Source organism: Vicugna pacos, chromosome 5 (genome assembly GCF_048564905.1).
Source record: "Vicugna pacos chromosome 5, VicPac4, whole genome shotgun sequence".
Lineage (NCBI taxonomy): Eukaryota > Metazoa > Chordata > Mammalia > Artiodactyla > Camelidae > Vicugna > Vicugna pacos.
This window is the reverse complement of record NC_132991.1, coordinates 43541537-43564168: the sequence shown is the minus strand read 5'-3', so window position 1 is coordinate 43564168 and position 22632 is coordinate 43541537. Positions and strand designations below refer to the sequence as shown.

General features: G+C 40.3%; 1 protein-coding gene across 8 annotated transcripts in view; it reads right to left on the bottom strand.

Moving 5' to 3' along the window:
* MYO3B (myosin IIIB) overlaps positions 1 to 22632 on the bottom strand; it is a 427394-nt gene that overhangs the window by 154502 nt on the left and 250260 nt on the right. For all 8 annotated transcript variants that reach the window (XR_012072650.1, XM_072961115.1, XM_072961116.1 and 5 more), the window contains 2 exons: positions 21631 to 21719; positions 19801 to 19930 (listed from right to left, as the gene is read on the bottom strand). Coding sequence is in view for 7 of the 8 variants with exons in the window: in XM_072961115.1 (XP_072817216.1) it covers positions 19801 to 19930; positions 21631 to 21719 (219 nt within the window). In the remaining variant the exon portion in view is untranslated. The remainder of the gene's footprint in view (positions 1 to 19800; positions 19931 to 21630; positions 21720 to 22632) is intronic.

Sequence of the window (22632 nt, the reverse complement as noted above, 5' to 3'; positions counted from 1 at the left end):
CTCAAACTCTTACAGAAGATTGAAAAGAAGGGAATATTCCCAGACTCATTCTATGAAGCCACCATCACCCTGATACCAAAACCAAGCAAAGACACTACAAAAAAAGAGAATTATAGGCCAATATTACTGATGAATACAGATGTAAAAATCCTCACCAAAATATTAGCAAATAGAATCCAACAGCACATAAAAAAGATTATACATCATGATCAAGTGGGGTTCATCCCAGGGACACAAGGGTGGTTCAACATACACAAATCAATCAATGTAATACATCACATCAACAAGAGAAAGGACAAAAACCACATGATCATCTCAATTGATGCAGAAAAAGCTTTTGATAAAATTCAACACCAATTTATGATAAAAAAACTCTCACCAAAGTGGGTATAGAGGGAACATATCTCAACATAATAAAAGCTATATATGACAAACCTACAGCCAGCATAGTTCTCAACAGTGAAAAACTCAAAAGCTTCCCACTAAAATCTGGGACAAGACAAGGCTGCCCACTATCACCACTCCTATTCAACACAGTCCTGGAAGTCCTAGCCACAGCAATCAGGCAAGAGAGAGAAATAAAAGGGATCCAAATTGGTAAAGAAGAGGCAAAAGTGTCACTATACGCCTATGACATGTTACTATATATAGAAAACCCTAAAAGGTCCACATAAAAACTACTAGAGCTGATTGAAGAATTCAGCAAGGTAGAAGGTTACAAGATTAACATTCAAAAATCAGCTGCATTTCTTTACACTAACGATGAATCAAAAGAAAAAGAAAGTAAAGAAACAATCCCCTTTAAAATAGCACCCAAAGTAATAAAATACCTAGGAATAAATCTAACCAAGGAGGTGAAAGAATTATACACAGAAAACTATAAACCATTGATGAAGGAAATTAAAGAAGACTTTAAAAAATGGAAAGATATCCCATGCTCCTGGATTGGAAGAATCAATGCTGTTAAAATGGCCACACTGCCCAAGGCAATCTACAGATTTAATGCAATCCCTGTCAAATTACCCAGGACATATTTCACAGAACTAGAACAAATTATAATAAAATTTATATGGAACCACAAAAGACCTAGAATTGCCAAAGCATTACTGAAGAAAAAGAAAGAGGCTGGAGGAATAACTCTCCCAGACTTCAGACAATACTATAGAGCTACAGTCATCAAGACAGCATGGTATTGGTACCAAAACAGACATATGGACCAATGGAACAGAATAGAGAGCCCAGAAATGAACCCACAAACTTTTGGTCAACTAATCTTCAACAAAGGAGGCAAGAATATACAATGGAATAAATACAGTCTCTTCAGCAAATGATGTTGGGAAAACTGGACAGCAGCATGTAAATCAATGAAACTAGTACACTCCTTACACCATACACAAAAATCAACTCAAAATGGATCAAAGACTTAAACATAAGACAAGATACAATAAACCTCCTAGAAGAAAATACAGGCAAAACATTATCTGACATAAATCTCAAAAATGTTCTCCTAGGACAGTCTACCCAAGCAATAGAAATAAAAGCAAGAATAAACAAATGTGACCTAATTAAACTTACAAGCTTCTGCACAGCAAAGGAAACCAGAAGTAAAACAAAAAGACAACCTACAGAATGGGAGAAATTTTTGCAAATGAAACCAACAAAGGCTTGATCTCCAGAATATATAAGCAGCTCATACGACTTACTAAGAAAGAAACAACCCAATCCAAAAACGGGCAGAAGACTTAAACAAGCAATTCTCCAAGGAAGAAATACAAATGATCAATAGGCACATGAAAAAATGCTCAATATCACTAATTATCAGAGAAATGCAAATCGAAACTACAATGAGGTATCACTTCACACCAGTCAGAATGGCCGTCATTCAAAAATCCAAAAATGACAAATGCTGGAGAGGCTGTGGAGAAAAGGGAACCCACCTACACTGCTGGTGGGAATGCGGTTTGGTGCAGACACTGTGGAAAACAGTATGGAGATTCCTCAAAAGACTAGGAATAGACTTACCATACGACCCAGGAATCCTGCTCCTGGGCATATATCCAGAAGAAACCCTACTTCAAAATGACACCTACACCCCAATGTTCATAGCAGCACTATTTACGATAGCCAAGACATGGAAACAGCCTAAATGTCCATCAACAGATGACTGGATAAAGAAGATGTGGTATATTTATACAATGGAATACTATTCAGCCATAAAAACTGACAACATAATGCCATTTGCAGCAACATGGATGCTCCTGGAGAATGTCATTCTAAGTGAAGTAGGCCAGAAAGAGAAAGAAAAATATCATATGAGATGGCTCATAAGTGGAATCTAAACAAACAAACAAACAAAAAAAACCCATAAATACAAAACAAAAATAGACTCAGAGACATAGAATACAAACTTGTGGTTGCCAAGGGGTAGGAGGTGGGAAGGGACAGAACTGGGATATCGAAATGTAGAATAGATAAACAAGATTATACTGTATAGCACAGGGAAATATATACAAGATCTTATGGTAGCTCATCACAGAGAAAAAAATGTGACAATGAATATATATATGTTCATGTATTACTGAAAAATTGTGCTCTACACTGGAATTTGACACAACATTGTAAAATGATTATAACTCAATAAAAATGTTGGAAAAAATAAAATAAAATCATTTATCCACAAAAAAAAGCAACGTCAGAAAAAAAAATTGAGGAAGACCCATCTGATAAAGAATTATTCAAAACATATAAAGAACTCTTGAAACTCAACAATTAGAAAACAAAAAAAATCAGACTTAAAAATGGGCCAAATACGTTAACAGATACCTCACCAAAGAAGATACACAGATGACAACTAAGAATACGAAAAGATGCTCCACATGATATATCATTAGGTAAATGCGAATTAAAACATGAGATAAAACTATGCACCATTAAAAAGGCCAAAATCTGAACAGTGACTTCATCAAATGCTGGTGAGGATGTGGAGAAACAGGAACTCTCATTCATTGCTGGTGGGAAGTGCAAAATGGTACAGCCACTTTGGAAGACAGTTTGGTGGCTTCTTACAAAAATAAACATACTCTTACATATTTTCCAGCAATCCTGCTCCTTGGTACCTACCCAAAGGAGTTGAAAATACATCCACACAAAAATGTTTTGCCAAAAATTAGAAGCAACCAAGATGTCTTTCAGTAGGTGAATGGATAAGTAAACTGAGATACATCCAGATAATGGATTATTGAGTGCTAAAAAAAAAATAAGCTATGAATGAAGTCATGAAAAGACATGGAAAAACCTTAAATGTATATTACTAAGTGAAAAAAGCCATCTAAAAGGGCTACATACTATATGATTCAACTGGAAAGAGCAAAACTATGGAGATAATAAAAAGATCAGGGGTTCAGGGGAGAGATGAAAAGGCAAGGCACAGAGGATTTTATGGGCAATGAAAATATTCTGTATGACACTATAATGATAGATATGTGTCATTATACATTTGTCCAATCCCACAGAATGTACAATACCAAAAGTGAACCGTAATGTAAACTATGGATTTGGGGTGATAGTGATGTATCAATGGAGGCTCATCAGTTGTAACAGATGTACCACTCTGGCGGGGGATGCCAGTCACGGGGGAGGCTGCATCTGCAGGGGCAGAGCCTGGATGGGAAATCTCTGTAACTTCCTCTCAGTTTTGCTGAGAACCTAAAACTGTTCTAAGAAATAAAGTCCCTCTCTCCTTTTTTTTTTGTTTAAATAAAAAAGCAACCTCAAGCTGACCAACAAGCAAATGAGTAAGAGTAACAACTGTGGATGCAAACTGGAATGAAGAAGGTTGAGCAGTGTCGGGTTTCCATTCAGCTCTGAAATTCTATCCAGGGTTGTAAATTTATCTTAAAAGATCGGTGAGGTGGGGAAAATAAGAAAGAACAAAATAAAGAGGATAAAACTAAAATCTTCACAATGTATTATGTTTTAGCAGTTTGGCAGGGAGCAAAAGACAGAGGGGTGGTGATGACAGTGTGGCTTAGATCAATGGAGGAAGCTTAAATAACGGTTTGACTGAGGCCTGGATATTTAACTTGCCAACGCTCTCTTCACAGCTGATCACCATGAGCAACTAACAATGGCTCTGTTCTTGTGGTCTCTTTCCAGTTACTCCTTCCCTTGCTGTTGCGGCTAAAGTGAGCTTATTCAGATCTCTAATTTTTACATCACTCTTCTTCCTTAGCATGTGAGAGAGGGGACAGAGGTCTAGTTTTTTGCTCCCACCCTGCAATGTTTTTAAGACTTAAGTAATTCAAGGTGTTATCTGCAATATCTTCATACTATATATTCTCCTAATAAGAAATTATGCTTCTTTCAGTTTGCATGTTAGCAAATACCAGCCATTTTGAAAAGCTAGGCACCAATATGAATGCAATCATCACTTAAGTAAATCCTTTTTCCCACTAAGACTCCGAAAGCATTCAAGGTTAACTTTTGATCTGTAGGTAGCCAAGCTTAATTTTCACACTTACCAGTTACTTTGTTTTCTTTCAGTGAATGACTATTTCACATCTAGTGCTTTTTTAAAGGACCTCATCTGAACATTCTGGTCTATATCTTTGAGAGAAACTGTAGTAGTTTAACAATCCAGAAAAGGAGAGGCATAGCGAGAAAGGCAATGCTCTAAAGGAAAGAAAGCTCATAACAGAACTGGCCAATATGACTCATCTAAGCTACACTGCCACAGGATTTCTGCACATCCACACACCCACATTCTCACTCTCAAATTTGTGTTGTTCTTACCAATTCATAAAATGGCATTGATCAGAAAGATTCTTTTACTGAACTTTAGGTGGCATGCTGTTGAAGGATGAAGTTAATGTAAGCTTTATTTCAAGTACAGGCTTTGCTTTTTTGGAGAAGCTGGCTGCATGGAACTGTGATACAGTATCCAGAACAACTGTTTGGTTTCCAAATCTGCGTACATTAAACTCTTACACTATAGACATGGAACCCAATTAATTTTTTCTTTTAAAAAATAGAATCTATTGAGAATAAAGGCCAACAAAAAAAGATTTCTCTGTTGAAGGAACTCTACAAGCATCACAACTCTGTGCTAATTCTAGAGGCTGCAGCCAGTCAGTGCACTTGTGTCTGAGAAGTCCTTTTAAGTCAGTGCAGTCCTTTTAAGTCATTTTACTTATATTGGTATTTATCTTTAGAAATGATTTGATTCCTTATACAGGTTACAAGGTCTCTGAAGCCAGGTACTAAGCATTTCTATTCTCAGTCATTCAAAAAATATTTCTTCTGCACCTGCTACAAGACTTATAAAGTGCCCTACATGTAGTAGATGCTAGAAAAAAGTTTAGTGAAGATGCTCCAGTGCACCAGAACAATATTTTAGATGATTTCTACCCTTGATTTTTATAGATGGATCATATCTACCATGTCCTGGCAAACTTCAGTATCACAGATTCTTCTTTCAGTCATCCAAAATCACTGTGGCTCATTATTCCAAAGAAATAGCAATTGACTGTGAACCATTTTACAGAGTTGGTGTAGAACCATGGGTGAGTAATAAGCCTGAATGAAATAGACTTATGATTTAAATGTTTCTAGAGAATGTCTCATCAAAGCCAAAGATGTTCCAGGTATGACACTGAAAGCTCCCCATGAATTATACCCATCATTAACACTGTCTCTTCATTGGAATCTAAGCTCCGCTAGGGTAAGTACCAAGTCAGTTCTGCTTACCACTCTGTACTTCTAGTGCTTAGCACAATTTACCTAGCACACAGTAATCACTCAATAAATATATGTGAATGAATGAGCGAATGAATAAAGTATGTAGCCTTAAATTTTATTTACCATGACATTCAATGGCTCTCTAGGCAGATCCCAGCACACCTCACTTCCCTCCACATACCCTGAACTTTTTTCTGGTTTCTGGCCATCCCTTCATATTTTGGAATCTTTGCTCAAGCTATTTGAGGCCTGGATTGCAAAGGTAAAGTGGTTAAGATTGTGAGTTCTAGGGTCAAACCACCTGGGGTTTGTCTGAGTTCTGTCACTTATTAGGAGGCCTTGAATAAGTTACTTGCCTTTTTAGTGTCTGGGTTTCATCATCCAGAAGGCTGGATGAATGTTTATTGAGCTTTGGGAATAAAGTGTTTCTGTTAAATTTATAGTTAACAGAGTTTCAGTGGCGAGTGGAGATGCAGATGGTGCTGGTATAGGGAATTTGATTAGACCCACATGGAACCCCTAGAGGTCCTAGTCAGCTAAGGAGTTTTAGATTAAGCTAAATCACTTGACTCAGCTCAGTGACCATCTCCTTAGCATGTATTTTGAGATTTACAAAATGTTATTAATTAGAGTTTTTGGTTGATCAGAGTTTTACAGAATATCCAATTTTCTCTTGCCTAGAGCCTCATTAAATGTTGGGTTTGATGACTAGAAAAGAAAATAAATAAACTGAGGATTTAAGGTTTGAGGGTTTATTTTATTCTTTTCTGTTTATCTTCTTAAGGTACTATTTTTAAAACATAGAAGTCATGAAAGAGGAAAGAGAAAGAAAGAAAGAAAGAGAGAAAGAGAGAAAGAAAGAAAGAAAGAAAGAACGAACTTACAGTATTGTATAATATTACCTACTGTCTTTTTAAAAATCCATCAACAATAAGGAAATACCTACAGAAATCCACTTATTTTGCCCTATATTTGTCCATCTGCTCCAGATCAGAAAACAGGTAGCAATACTTAAATACTAACATTAATGAATATTTACAATGTACTAGATATTGTGCTAAGTGTGTGAAAAGGAGTATTTAATATGACAACACTGCGAGCCATGTCCCCAGTTCACCAAGAAGGGAAATGGCAGCAAAGAGTATACAAGTGTATGGTCCATATCTGCCATGCAGAGCACTGAGCAGTAATGCTGAGACAATCCATCAACTAGGATGGCCTAGTAAGATTTTGTGGTTGTTTCAGGGTTTCTGACCATATTCAAGGTAGACCACTGAGTAACCGATGGGACTGCCGCCTGGCTAAACTGACTGAACCCGACTGATTTTAGATGATGTCTGGATTGTTCAGTCATTTACACACGGAACTAGGTCAACCGCACAACGATTCCCACTAATTATCCCGCAATCACTATTCTGGCTAAGCCCACCCTGATCATCTGGAAAATAGCTGATTTGGTTTCTGGATACCTTGACCTCTCCCTGTGATATCCTATAACGAATGGAACCACTCTCCTCAACGCAAACCTTTATAAAATCTCAGCACTCCTCTCCTACTTCCAACTCTCGAGTACAGTTAAATGACATTTTATTTATTTTACTGACATCTCACATGTGCAAACCAGTAAAGTTCACAAGTGTTACTCCACGCAGCTGTGGTTTACAGCTTCTCTTCACACACAACACGCTGGCACCAGAGCAAAATGATTAACTTTTATGTGCTTCTAACATATGGACCAGACTGTTAGAAGCTGGTCTTATGTTCTAAAGAGAAAAATACAGTTTTTATTAACATGACCCAAATTCCTGGGGGAAAAAAAGTGGTAAGTTGTGATCCATTTCTAAGTAGAGAGTTTCTAATTATGAAGGCTTTGTTTCTAATTCACTTGAAGTGCCTGGAGTTATCTTTTAGCAAGGTGGGGGGAAGGGGAGATGCCCTGAAAGCCCCATTATAAAGAGATTTTATAGTGGGATGAATTAATAAACTGTAAATGAGCTTGAGACTTTCCCTCCAATATGAGCTATGAAATAAATGCGAAGAACCTTTCATCTTAAATGGGAACATATTTATTCTCTATGAATGAGAAGGATGCTGGTGAAAAAAGAATTTGTTTTCCTTGCATTTCTGACCATTTGAAAATTCAAAGCTGCCATATTTTCTGTATTTGACAAGATCATTAAAGAAATAAAGTGGCCCTAAACTGTACTGCCACTTAAAAATAAAATGTATATTCACTATCACATTTAGGAGCTACGAAAGAAGTATTAAAATCTGTTGAGGAAAGCAAGTGTATCTGATTCACAACAGATACTAACTTTCCCAATATTAGAGCCATTTTTATGACTCATCAGTGAAGGTTACTTTAGTTTTTGTTTTTCAAGGACATAGCAGCAACAGGATCTCTGGAGCTAGGAAAGCATGAGGAACTTTTGGAAATGGATTTAAGACTTACAGTGGAAGGTTGCCCTGAAAAAGAAAGACTCAGGGAGATGTTCTGAACAGCATCGCCTCAGTGGGTCCCCTTTGACTCTTGACACTACGGATGCTTTTCACAAAAAAATGCACCTTACTGGTTACAGAAGCCCTGTACACGAGAGCCATCTCTTGGTATTTCTGCAGTAAACACACTTACTGTATTTTCAGACTCAGTATTCCTACACTTTTTGCCCATGGAAAGCTCTTATTCACCTCACATCTCATCATACCCCACAAACCCAGAGTTTCATGAAACACACTTGGGCAAACATTGCTCCTGATACTGATAATATGAGACCTTTCTACCTCTGTAAAGAGAGTCACAGGAACTGTTAAACAGTTTATGCTGGAACTCTGCAAACCCAGAACAGTGACTGCTCCCCCACACTGGGAAACAGGCTGAGGTCAAGTCAGACGCAGTAAGATACTGTTGCATGAAGAGACAAGAACTTATTTTCTTCGGAAGGCCAGCAAGAAGGCTCTCTGGTATCCCTGCGCATCCCTCTGGGAGCAGGGACAAGGTACTCCGCAGCCTGGGTGGCGACTCTGCAGCCACGTTACTCAACACGGCAGCTCCTGAACACATGAGCTGTAGCTAGTCCGAATCGAGATGTGAATCGAGATGTGTGGTAAGATACACAACAGATTTCAAAGACTTAGTAAAAAAACAAAAAGATATCTCAATAATTTTTATACTGATTACATGTTGAATGATAATATTTTTGACATGTTGAGTAAAGATATATTAAAATTAATTTCATCTGTGCTACTAAATGTTTGTGTCCCCCACCCCCCCCAAATTCCGATGCTAAATCCTAACCCCCAATGTGATGATACCTGAAGGTAGGGCCTTTGGGAATTAATCAAGTGATTCAAGAAGGCAGAGCCCTCATCAGTGGGATTAGTGCCCTTATTAAAGAGGCCCCAGAGAGCTTCCTTGTCCATATAAGGACACAGTGGAAAAATGGCTGTGTATCAGGAAGTGTGTTCTCACCAGCCACCAAATCTGCTGTAGCCCTGAGCTTGGACTTCCCAGCCTCCAGAACTGTGAGAAATAAATTTCTGTTGTCTATTAGCCATCCAGTCTGTGCTATTTTGTTATAGCAGCCCAAATGGAATAGGACAACTTATTTCCTCTTACTTATTAAAATGTGGCTAACAACATTTTCTATCACACTGGACAGCATGGTGCAATAGACCAAAGAACAAAAGAGAACCCAGTGAAAGTTTTCAAACCACTAACTCCAGACAAAGTTTGGCCCAAAGATTACTAGAGGTTGGTATGTTTGACCTTAAGCTTCCTTCTAATGGAGAGGTTATTCTTTGAATATAGGAAGGTGGTTTAGAGAACTGAATTAAATCTGCTGGATGCAAAGTACCAACCCAGGTCAGTCTCAGCATCCCAGCCTGTCTCCTGGCTTATAGTCCACAGCTCTTTATTCCACCATAGCTGATGGGGTAGAAAAAACTGCAGATAAACTTTTTAAAAGGAAAGAAACATTTAAGCTGCTTACATATGAGCAACAAAACAAAACACACAAATAAACAAAAAAAATAGCACATGGAGAATACAAATTCAAAACCTAGAGGCACTCAGGAATAGGAGGGGAAAAGAGCAAAATGAGAATTCCAAGAGATACTCTCTTACCCCTACAACCACACCACATGCACATTTTGTCCTCAACAAGCCTAACAAAAAAAATCAAAGATTCTTTGAGGCAAGGGCTGAAAAGCATTAACAAAGAGAGGCAGGAAGGTGTGAAGTTTCTCCTGTCCAGCTGTTGCCAGGACCCTCTGCCTCCTTCTCCAGCCTGTTGAAGGGCAGAAAGGGATGCTGTTCCCCACAGAACCTCACAGAGGCAGCAGAGTCCTCCTGACTGGTCCTCCTTGCCCGCTGTGGCAGTAATTTAAGGGAGTGGCCACACACGCACCCAGAGTCCCCAGGGCGGCCACGTTTCTGAGCGGGTACGTGGATCTCCTGTTTTCCAGCAAAGTACAGTCTGTACTATAAGCATATGTGTGCTGCCTGTTTCTGGGGAAGCCCCACCCTGCCCACTCCACCAGGGAAGGGGGCTGGCAATCAATTTCAGATGCTGGATATAACTGCAATTGTAGCTGCACCTCCCTGGCCCCGAGTCCTAAGGGCTTCACACTCATCCCTCCAGACTCATAGAGTAGGGAGTTCTAAATGGAGCTCTTTCTCTCTGAATTTCACAGCTTCTTAAAATAAATTTCTGATGCTGGTGGGCTCCCAGCCACCACCATAAATCACAGGATGACCCACATTTCTGATGTGCTACAATTGCTCTCAGGACCACCAGGAAATTCTGTTCACACACTTCACTCTCTGCCTGGACAGACAGACCGTCCTGAGCACCTCCCATGTGCCAGGTGCCTCTCTGGGAGCTGGAAAGAGGCACCAACTAAATGGACAAGATCCTGTCCTCATGGAAATGACATTCCTGAGGCCCCAGGGATTTCACTCAACCCAGACCAACAACCTCCTGGAGGAGGTGATGCTAGCTGGGGCTGAGTTTCAAAGGGAAAAAAAAAAAGATTAGGAGGCAGGGGAGGTGCAGGGATCAAAGATGTGCTGATGAGGGTAGAGGGACAGAATTAATCCCAGAAAGCAGAATCAGCATGGGTAATGGCGTGGAGTGGTGAAGTACTGTGAACAGTCCTGACTGTATGTTCTGTATATCAGTGAAACAGAAGACACCGTCTTTGCTTCCATGTAGCTTACGGTCTTCCCAAGTAGACAAGATAGTGGCATGAGGCAGAAATGCACCACTGGGTAAACCAAAGTACAGCTCTGAGTGTAGGTTGCTGGAGAAGAGGAGCCCACGCAATTAACATTTGCTAGTTCCATTATTCACAAGTGAACTTTGGTGCCATCTGCCCTGTTTCAGAGACAAGACTCTAACTCTCATTCATTCCAGGCTGGTGCAGGGAGGAATCCCCTGCTAGTGATGAATCTGCCAGCCTATCAGGGTCACACCTGCAAAAAGCTCTGTGGTTCTCTGCTGTGCCCTGAGGATGAAATCAGGGTCCTGAGGCATCTCAGTTCACTGAGGTTAAATAAGAAAGAAATAGTTTCACTTTTTCCTGTAACCTCCCCACTCATGCTGAACCCTCACCTTCCCATGAGGATGGTAGTTCCCTTAACTATACTTAAGTCCTGTTTCACAGATTTTCAGGTATTTTTTGTTATTAAAGATTACTTCTGGTTTTGAAGATTCATTCTTATTTATTGTTAACTTTTAATAGTATTTCAATTCAAAGCTCTTTTCCCCACTGCCCCTCTCACTCCAGGCTGGCTCACAGGAGGCATCTCCCCCACACCTCTCCTCCGGGCTAGCTCCTTTGGTGCGGGAGGAAGGAGGAAGGAATGAGAGAGGGCAGAGCTCTCTGTCTCTGGACAAGGCTGCACACTCTCTGGCTGCTCACTGGCTGTCCCTGGGCTGTAGGGGCAAGGCGGTGGCCCCAGACGCCCTGCTGGGAAGGAGGTTCCTATTGAGCAGCTCCCTCAGCAATTAGTGATCTGTGATGGGCTGAACTGTCACCCCTCCCCCACCACGTTCATTTGTTAGAGTCCTAACTCCTAGTCTCTCAGAATGTGGCTAAATTTGGAGCTAGGAACTTTTGAATGCGAGGAAGGTAAAATGAAGTCACAGAGGTAGGCCCCGATCCAGTATGACTGGTCCTGTAAGAAGCAGAGATTAGGACACAGACAATATACGCACAGACTAAGGGGCGACCACATGAGGTCACTGGGACAGCAGCCAACTGTAAGCCAAGCAGAGAGACCTCAGAAGAAACCAAACCTGCCAACATCTTGTTCCTGGACTTCCAGCCTCCGAAACGATGAGACAATAAATACCTTTTGTTTAAGTCACTTTTTGTTTGTGGTGCCTTGCTTTGTCAGTCCTAGGAAACTAATACAGATTAGGAGTGAAGATTGGATTTTAGCCTTAGTTTCTCCCTTGCAGGAGTTACTGACTTAACAAATATTTGTTAGGACTCCTGTGTCCTAGGCATGGGGCGTGGGTTGTGGAGTAGAGATGGATAGGCTAATGTCAGCTCCCGAAGGAGACAGGGAAATAGGGTGACGTGAGAGAGTCGGGAAGCATGGGGCTGTTTTCCATTGGGTGGACAGAGAAGGCCTCTTTGGTGAAGTATCATTTGAGCTCAATTTCTAAATCACAAGGATAGATGTGTAAAGATCTGGGGAAAGAATGTTCCAGGCAGAGTGAGCTGCTGGTGCCAAGTCAGGAAAAGGCTATGAATATCTGAGGAATAGAATGAAGGCAGAGAGTGAGGGGTGGAGTCCAAGGAGATGGGGACAGAGGCAGGCAGGGACAGCTCACATAAGTATTAGACGAAGAAAGGTGTTTGGATTTTAGTCTAGGTGTGATGAGGAGCCACTGGAGGCTTTAAGCAGGGAAGTGACACGATCAGATTTACATCTTTAGAAAGATGGCAGTTCAGCTGTCAGGCTTAATGAGGCAAGAGCAGAAACTCGTCTAGTGAGGAGACTCAGCTGAGAGCTGCTGTAGACACCCCACCCTGCTCTCTGACTTCATCTTCACGTGACGTTCTCTCTGTATCTCTGCCCAAATTTTCCTTTTTCATAAGGACACCAGTCATATTGGTTTAGGGCCCACCTTGATGATCTCATTTTACCTTGATTGCCTCTGTAAAGACCCTATTTTCAAATAAAGTCACATTCTGAGGCACTGGGGGTTAGGACTTCAACATATCTTTTGGTGGGGGGGAGGCATAATTCTACCCATCAACCCGTAACAAGGGGTCAAGAAGATGGAAGATATTATATTAATGAGAATGATTAACAAAGAGGAATAAATAGATGATACAAAAGAGAGGAGGAACACTTGCAGTATAAAAGTCCTTGTGAAGGTGACAGGGGAAGGAAGGTAGAGGACAAGTGGAGAGCTGGCTTCTAGTAAGAGCAGGGACAGTTCAGTCATTTGGATTAAAAGGAAAACAAAATGGGAACAGATGCAGGTGGATGGGTAGATTTGGTTCCACCATCTATTTATTTATTCAGCAAATACACAGAGAATGGCTAGTACATGCCAGGTATTAGTCAAGATTTTGTGGATACAGTAATGGACAAACCAGACAAAAATCCCTGCCAGCTTGGGACTTACATTACAGTGGAGGAAAATAGAAAATAAATAAGCGAAGTGTATATAGTATGTAAGGTAGTGATAAGTGCTAAGGGAAAATATAAAATAGGAAATAGGTTTATAAATATTGAGTTGGCTGGCATTTTTATTAGGGTAGCTGGGAAAAATAGATTTTGAGAAAAGACCTGAAGAAAGTGAAAAAACTAGCCATGGGTATGTCTTGGGGAAAAATGTTCCAGATGGAAGGAATAGAAAGTTAAAGGGCACCTTCCTAAAACCTACAGCTAACATCATACTTAATGGTGAAAAACTGCGTGCTTTCCCTCAAGATCTGGAACCAAGCAAGATGTCTCCTCTCACCACTTCTATTCGACTCTCTACTGAAAGTCATAGCCAGTCATATATGGCAAGAAAAAGAAATAAAAGGTATAAGATAGGGAAGAAAGATAAAAGGCTGCTTATTTACAGACAATATGACTGTCTATGTAGAAAATTCCAAAGCACCTACAAAAACAAAATCAAACAAAACTCTTAGAATTAATAACTGAGTTTAGCAAGGTTGTAGGAGATGAGATCAATCTACAAAAATCCCAGGTACTTCTATACATGAGCATTAAACAGTTGAAGAGAGAAAAAACAACAACAACAAAATTATACTAGTTCTCCAAATTGAAATACTTAGGTATAACTCTAACAAAACATGTACAGGCTCTATATGCTGAAAACAAAATACCGATTCAAGAAATCAAAGAAGATCCAAATAAGCAGACATTCTGTGTTCATGGATTGAAAGATTCAACATAGTAAAGATGTCAATTCTTCCCAAATTTATCTATAGATTTCATGCACTTATAATCACAATCTCAACAGGATTTTTTAATAGATATAGACAAGCTACTTTTAAAAATTTATATGGAAAGTCAAAGGAACTGGAATAGCCAAAACAATTTTGAAACAGAAGAATAAAGTTTGAGGAATCACACTATCTGCTTTTAAGATTAACTATGAAGCTATAAGAGTCAAGACTGTGTGGAATCAGTGACGTGTCTGACATGCAAACCAATGAAACAGATCCACAGAAATAGGACCAATAGGTTTTTGACAAATGTAAAAGCAATCAATGGAGAAAGGGTAGTCATTTCAATAAATTATTTTAGAACTGGACATACTTGTTTTAAAAAATAAATCTCAACCTCACGCCTTACACAAAAATTAACTCAGAATGGATGTAGATCTGAATGTAGAATGAAAAAGTATTCACTGAATATCTGTTCACACTCAGAGCCACACAGACTCCTTGGGGGCTCCTTGGTTCTCTCTAGCTAGTCTTTAACATCCCTGCTCAAGTTTTCCTTTCTCACCCACAAGCTGTTCCTTCCAGGAGCCATCCCTGACCACCCACAGCATTTCAGATCAGTGTCAGGGACTTACCATCGTTTTTCCAACCTGCTTCCCTCTCTCTGCCCTGAGTCCTTTGCTTCCCATCTTATTCACTTACTCATCCCTTTTCCACCTCCCTCTCCTTTCCAGTGCTGTAGACCTGGCTTAGAGTGCCTTACTATGTTAAATTTTCTCTAGTCTCCTATTAAAATAAAATTAAAAGTAAAAAGAAAAGAAGCTCATCCCCCTCCCTCCCCATCCAAATAAAAAGGGTAGCAAATGGAAGTCAAGGTAGAGACTTTACTACTGACTTTTACTGCAAATCAAATTCCAAGGGTGAAACCTGAATGTCCTTGGACAGAAGAAGGCAATGGAGAGAAAACTCAGTTCCAGATTCTGAAGCAAAACCAGACTTTGGGCTCAAAGAATATTCCCTCTGCACTACTCTTGTTTTTCCTAGTTTCTCCCAAGTTCCTAACTCCTTTAAAACCCCAAACTACTATTTGGAAGTCAGAATTCATGATTCAAAGACAGAAACGGATTTTTTTCAAGTTCCTTTTGAAACCCCCTCCTTTCTTTTCTCCCCTGAGCCTTTTGAACTTTTCTCTAGTTTACTCATAGCAAGAGGAGCATTCCCCAAACAGAAGAATATGCCACAGAACCTTGTTATAACATCCTTCCTTTTAATGTTTTTCTACCTCGATCGTTCAGTTTGAAAAGTCCCAGCTGAAGGGTTAGAAAGCAGTGTTGCTGCCACTTCAAATTTTTACATATAAAGTCTTCAGGGAATTTCTTATCAACAGGAAGAATTACAAAGAAAATTTCATCACGTCTGAAGTGGCCCATCTGTGGACCAAAGAGTGGTGGCAAAAGCAAAGAGGGAAATGGAGAGAATCCACACTGCCTCAGCTGCCTCGTTTACTGGATGGTCACTCAGCATCTAGGAAGGAGAGCGTGCCTTTCAGGCAGAGGCATCTCCACTGCCAGGGGCAGCTGCCTGTCAGCAGAAACAGCTGCTGGCAAGGGAGCTGCAGGAACCTGGGAGAAGCTGACAACCCTGGGCCTCGTGAGCTCATGCTCCATGTTTTATAACTTTTTCAGTGTTTGGGGGTATCCAAAGTGAACAAGAAGGTGGGTACAGGAAATAAGAAAATGCCAATTGGATTACTCTCTCTGGTTTTATACAAACACACCCAGAGGTTAATCCTCTCAACTCTGATAAGAGATTAAACCAAGGACCAATACTTCTGTTTGATATCCACTAATGAAGGGACTATCATCTGTCCAGGGGTCCAAAGAGGAGGCTGGCTGTTTCAAGGAATGTCAGCCGGAGGCTCTCTGATGCCTGTGTCTGAAAGCAAAGGACAGCAGCAGTCTGGCTGCCAGGACACTTCAACTTCACTGGACAGGAAAACTTAGACAAAAAAATTAGAGTTTTTCTTTGCATTTTAAGATAGCTTCTCTTTCTTTTGGGGGGAAAATATTATTGTGAAATAGACTGCACTTACAGTGTACAAAATATAAACATACAGCATAATGAATACTATAAAGTAAATATCCATGTAACTACCACCAAGACCAGCAGCCAGAGCATTACCAACATCCCACAGAGGTCTTCCCTCTTGAAACTGAGAAGCCGAACACTGGACCTCTTCTTTTTTTTTCATTGAAGTACAGTTGATTTACAATGTTGTGTTAGTTTCTGGTGTACAGCATAGTGATTCTTCAGTTATACATATATATATATTTCATATTCTTTTTCATTACAGGTTATTACAAGATATTGAATATAGTTCCCTGTGCTATATAGTAGAAACTTGTTTGTCTACTCTAGTAGATTTCTATCTGCTAATCTCAAATTCTCAATTTATTCCTCTCCCTAATTCCCCTTTGGTATCATTAAGTTTGTTTTCTATGTCTATCAGTCTGTTTCTGTTTTGTAAATAAGTTCATTTGTGTCATTTCTTAGATTTCACATATAAGTGATACCATGCAATATTTGTCTTTCTCTGTCTGGCTTACTGTACTTAGTGTGATAATCTCTAGGTCCACCCATCTTGCTGCAAATGGCATTATTTCATTCTTTTTATGGCTGAGTAGTATTCTGTTGTATTATATTTTTTATTTATTCATTTGTCAATGGATATTTAGGTTGCTTCTATGTCTTGGTTATTGTAAACAGTGCTGCTATGAACACTGGGGTGTATGTACCTTTTCAAATTAGAGTTCCCTCCAGATATATACCCAGAAGTAGGATTGCTGGATCAATCATATGGTAAGTTTACTTCTGCTTTTTTGAAGAATCTCCATACTGTTTTCCATAATGGCTGCACCAAACTACTTTCCCACCAATAGTATAGGAGGGTTCCCATTTTTCCACACTCCCTCCAGCATTTATCATTTGTGGACTTCTGAATGATGGTCATTCTGATGGTATGATGGGGTACCTCATTGTAGTTTTGATTTGCATTTCTCTGATAATTAGTGATGTTGAGCATGTTTTCATGTGCCTTTTGGCCATCTGGATGTCTTCACTGGAGAAATGTCTATTTAGGTCTTTTGTTAGACCTCTTTTTTAAGTTTGGGGTTAACAGCCTCCAAAGTTTCCCAACTTTGATCTTTTTCCTTCTTTTCTGCAGTTCATCCCCTAAAAAAAGTTTGTAAAATAACCATCCCTGATATCTGTGCTCACTGAACTAGTGCCCCATTTAAGAACTTAAGGGTTTGAGACAAGATAAATAAAAATTAAAACAACCAAGAAAATGGTTTCTCATGCACTGAAAATATTAGCATATTCTTTTCCAAAATGCCAGGATGTGTAGGACCTTGCTTCCATGCAGAATGCTGAGCTGGAAAGCCATGTCTCCCTTCATAAGGAATATACAAGTCTTTGCATTTTCACCAAAACAATACAACCTATTTCTGTCCGGGAAGGTGTTTCCACTTTCAAAGGCTGTAATATAATAAAACCAAAAAATATAGAGTAGGGAGGTTTTAAATTTTAGGAGTTTAATTAATATTCTGACCTTCAACCCAGGATGCACAATCTCTTTAGAACTGAGGTTTGAGGGCAAATAGCATCATAAGGAGATAAATTAGTGTTCAATTCCAGATAGAACAGGAAGGTAAAAGAAAGTTCCAGTTGCTTTTAGGCAAAGCCATACTATTTTTACCTCTATATTGCCCTTTGCTGCCTATACAGTGCCTTATTATTAGCAGCTGTTCTATAAATGTCTGTTGATCGAAGGCATTTTCACATGAGTAAGTTCAGAAAAAGAAAACAGAATCAAGCTTATTAGTTTTGATGTAGACTCGTGGCTTCTTAATTAAACTCAAAATGTGAAGAAAAGGAAGCTAAGGATTTCAAAAGAAATTTTTCTGCATAATATACAAATCAGGAATACCAGGGAGATTGTCAGGAAAACACATTTGTTCTAGTCTTATTTTTCATTTTTGTTTCTTCCAGGTGGTGTGGAGTACAGTTTCAAGGCAAGATTCAGAAAGCGTTACAAGGCAGGAGGAAAATTCTTTTGCAGAAAACGAAAAATAAGGAGCAGAGTCTATCTCTTTGTTCCTGTTCCTCCTGGCTTTTAGGTGATCAAGGGCAACAGGAGGCTGGCTGCAGAGCCTGACTTCTTGCATAGCGCCACCTAGTGGCCCAGGCTGCAAACTTGTTTTCATTTTGCCAAAGGTTGAAAAATCAGAAATTCGAAAGTTGTGAACAGATCTGACAAGTCGTCACTCATATTTATGGGAGAGTATAAATGCTAGCTAAGAAGCTATTTGGATAGATTTTATTTCAAAGAGAAGTATCCTATTAATAATGGTTATGTCTTTGCCTCTGTAGAGATTCACCTAGTGAGTCCATATGCCTGAGTGTCTGATGAGGGAGCACCAGTCCTGCCACACCTGCCCACACTCCCAGAAGTTGATAATGAATCAAATCCTGGCTATGCCCAAGGGAGGTATGGAAAGGAAGCTGCAGGGCAGCCTTCTGATGGGCACTCTACTATCTTTGCTTAAACGAACACGTTTTAGAAAAGCTGAGAACCTGGCTTCAAAGTAAAGATGAAGCAAAGGTTGTAGACTGTGACTTTTTTCTTAACCAAGCTTTTCATTCCTTTGCATGTGGCTAAAATTCAGACCTGGCAACCACTCTCTTTTAGCATGCGAAGGCCCCATGCTAGACATGCTGTCAATGTTTTCACAAGGGACATGGAAAGAAAAGAAGAAATTATGCACAATGATAAAGAGGTTTCTTTGACTCCTTTCTTAAAAGCATATCTGCAGCTGTTTCCAGACACAACCTGAAAAACAGAAAGCCCTGGAGAGGAGAGCTATGGGAAGATGCGGTCTGCTGCCCAGTCAAAGGCAGCAGAATCTCAGATAAACCAAAGGAGCTTGACCCAATTAGAATCCATTTGGTGAAACAGCAAAGACCAGGATGTTCCATTTATCGGCCCTAGTTTCCTGCTCCTGGTATGAGGACTAACTGAGCAACTAAACAGAAGCGGACTGTAGGTAGGCAAAGGCTATGTATGTAGGCCACCGACAGACCTGTTTCAGGTTGGTTTAGGAGAGTGGTGGGGTGAAGCTAGGTGGGAAGTTAGAACAGTTGACTCCTGAGGACCCCTTGATTGGATGATTTTGGCCCCAGTCCCTTTACTTGAAACCATACATAAATAGAAATAATCTTCCCAGTAATTCTAAGTAAATCAAGACCACTCTAGAGTGTTAGCATGAATTGATGATAACATACGGTTTTATAAATGGAAGAATAAAAAGCAGGCAGAGAAAATGAGAAGTCTAAGAGCTGATGTTACGGAAAGTGTGTGAGTGTGTCTGTGTACACATGCATTTATATATTGATGCTGTGCAATTAGATGCAAAAAAAAATAGTCATTTTTCCTTTTCTTGAACTTAGTTGAACAGCCCTTTACTCCTGCTCAAAGTTCAAAATGTGAGCAGTGCAGCCTCTGTAGTGTTTAGATACTACAGGAAAACTCCAGAGGACTTGCAGAAACATTAGGCCCAGGGCTCTCAGAGGGGTGCCAAGTACCTGTTTTGGTTAAAGGGATTGAAAAGAGTTGCTGAAGAAGCTGGTTTTCTGATGTTCTCAGTATGACAACCACATCAGCAGGGAGAGTGTCTCTGTTTTTCTCAAGAACCCCAGAAGCATCATATAATACCTGCAACGTGAATAGCAAATCGCAAGTTAGTCAATACTGTCCATCACTGGTGACACTGGCACGCTGTCTGAGGTCGCTCGTTAATCTACCTCTGTATAAAATTCATCTTGACACAGCATGCTTTTAAATTCAGACCACCAGATAAGGGAAGAAAATTGTAATATTTTAGAGGCCAGTTTATCTTAACTTCTCATTCAACTGTTCTTCGAAGAAGAGAGTCATATTGAAATATCAGATCAAAATAATTATATTGGGCACTCACAATATGAAGCATCCATCCTATGAGGAAAACACTGTTACTGTCTCCATTTTATTGGTGGGCAAACAGAGGCCGAGAGAGGCGCTGAATACTGTGCCCATGATCACACATTTCACCCGTGATGGGCAGGCAACCCCAACCCAGGCAGTGTAGCTCCACGCTCATACCTACTGTCCTCTCACTGCTTCCCAAGGCAGTAGTAGCACCTGAGTGATGGCTCAGGGATTCTGAGCAGTTCTCAGTTCTCGGGACGGAGGGGATCCAGGTCAGACAAATTTTAAGGAATGCTCCAGGGAAATAAGTGTTGAGTGGCAAAGGAATTCAGGAAAGGACACAGAGCCCCAAAGGAAAAGAATCCTTTTCCCCTTAAAATCAAGAAAAGAGAAGAAGAAAGAGGGAAGAGGATGGTGGGTATGGAACAGGTATAAAAGGACGGACAGATGGAAAGAGAGGTGCGAGGAGGAGGACGGGAGCAGGAGGCAGAAGAGAACAGGGATGTGGGGGCCAGGGTGGGTGGGATGTGCAGTCAGGCTTCAAGGCTAAGGGAAATAAAACTTTTAAGAGCAAAAACTGGATTGCAATTTCTAAGCAAGATCCAAAACACATATCATCTCATACCATGTGAGGAGAAAAACAACCCCTTCACTTGTATTAGACTGCCTTTCAACCAATGTCCAGTCAGGCAAAATTAATTTCAATGGCGTGATATGAATGTAAAGAATCATTTCAATAGGTCTCAAGTCAACAAAATAATCCAAAATGCCTTTTGTTGAAGTCCTACCACATTCTGGGCCTGGGGCCTCAGCAGACCCCGCCAGAATCAACTGGCCATCATTCAAATGACTCCTTCGAGAGTACCTTGAGCAATGAATTGTTGGCTATGGGAGGAGAGAATTTCCTGAATCACTCACTAATCTGCTTCAGGAACATGAAATTGAGATTGAGCCATAATGTATGAAAAGTGGAGATTTTAGTTCATATTGTAAAAGCTTAACATCTGTATGATAAAGTGAATTTTCATCTAGACATTTTTGGGGCCCTGTAGACACACACTTAAAATACTAAAAATTGAGCCCGACTGGGATACTAACCCTCCTCTGTTACTCACACATCTCCAAATAACTTCTAAATGTGAACGTTCACCACTAAGCACTCCAAAAGCTGTGATACGTTTCTCTCTGGAGAGCTGTCACTTTGAGGCCAAACCTCAGGTGAGAAGCAGATGGCAGCTCTGTGGGCCACCCCTACGAGAAACTGCTTCTTTTCCAGGGGCGGCTTTCTGTGAGCAACACCACTGAGAAAGCTTGGGAATTATGATTAGGTTCTCAAGAAGAATTAAGAGGAGAAAGAAACTGGCAAGCAACTCCAGGAGAGGCACAAACAGCGTAACACGGACACTCACCCCTTGTCAAATTCAGGTTTAATAACTGACTCGCCTCACCTTCCCAGCATAGTGCTGAATGCCAAAGCACAGCTCCATCCCTTTGGGCCTCCAGAAGTATCTGCACCGGAGGTTGTCTTCAAATTTATCTGCGTGGATTTTCATGTTTAAAAGTTACAACAGGAATTGTTTGCTCCTTCAGACAAAAATGTGCTCCTCGAACCACAATGACCCAGAATAAGGAATTTCAGAGTAGCCTGATACTATTCTTGGATGAACAATAATGGAGAAAGAGCCCCCCCAAACCCCAGTAACATGGGCATTTACAATCAAGTCCTCTCTTCGTTGTTTCATGTTGTCTTTAGTGTCAGGCTGCTCCCTAAGATCTCACGTTCTGCTCTGAGAAGTCCCAGCATGGGCACTGATTACACCAGAAGCCCAGCCAATGAGCTTTAGAACTACGAAGATATCCCACAGAAGGCAAGTAACCCTGGTTTATACTCCTCTTGGCAACTTGTGACAATTTTATAGATAAAAAGAAAGCCACTGAGGGTGACAACCTCAACTCCTAGAAGTGAATCTCTCCCACAAATCAATTTTCCATCCTGGGAAAAGGCTTGAAACTTCCCATTCCTCCCTCAATAAACAATTCCGCTGTTGTTGTGATAGAGCGTCCACTGCGCTCAGTAGTAAAGGCATGCGAAGACTGCGGTCTTGTGGCTCAAGGATCTCATAATATAAGTGAGAGATAGGATCATGTCCAACATTGAAGATTCAAGGAGGAGGAGGTGAAGGTCAAGAGGAGCACAGGTAGAGTAGAGAGGGCGTTTAATACCGGGAGGAGGTGTTTTATCATCACTCCATAGATAATGGTAACCCAAATGAAAAGGTGGCTTTAGGAAGAAAAATGAGCTGGGAGGAGGGGTATAATATGACCTGGAAGCCAGGAGACTAGAAGGGGCTTTTATACAAAGTTGGACTAGAGATGGATGGGGGTCCAGGTAGAGACATGAGAGAAGGGCATGAAAAAGGTGTGGAGGGGGGTAAAATTCTGTACTGGTT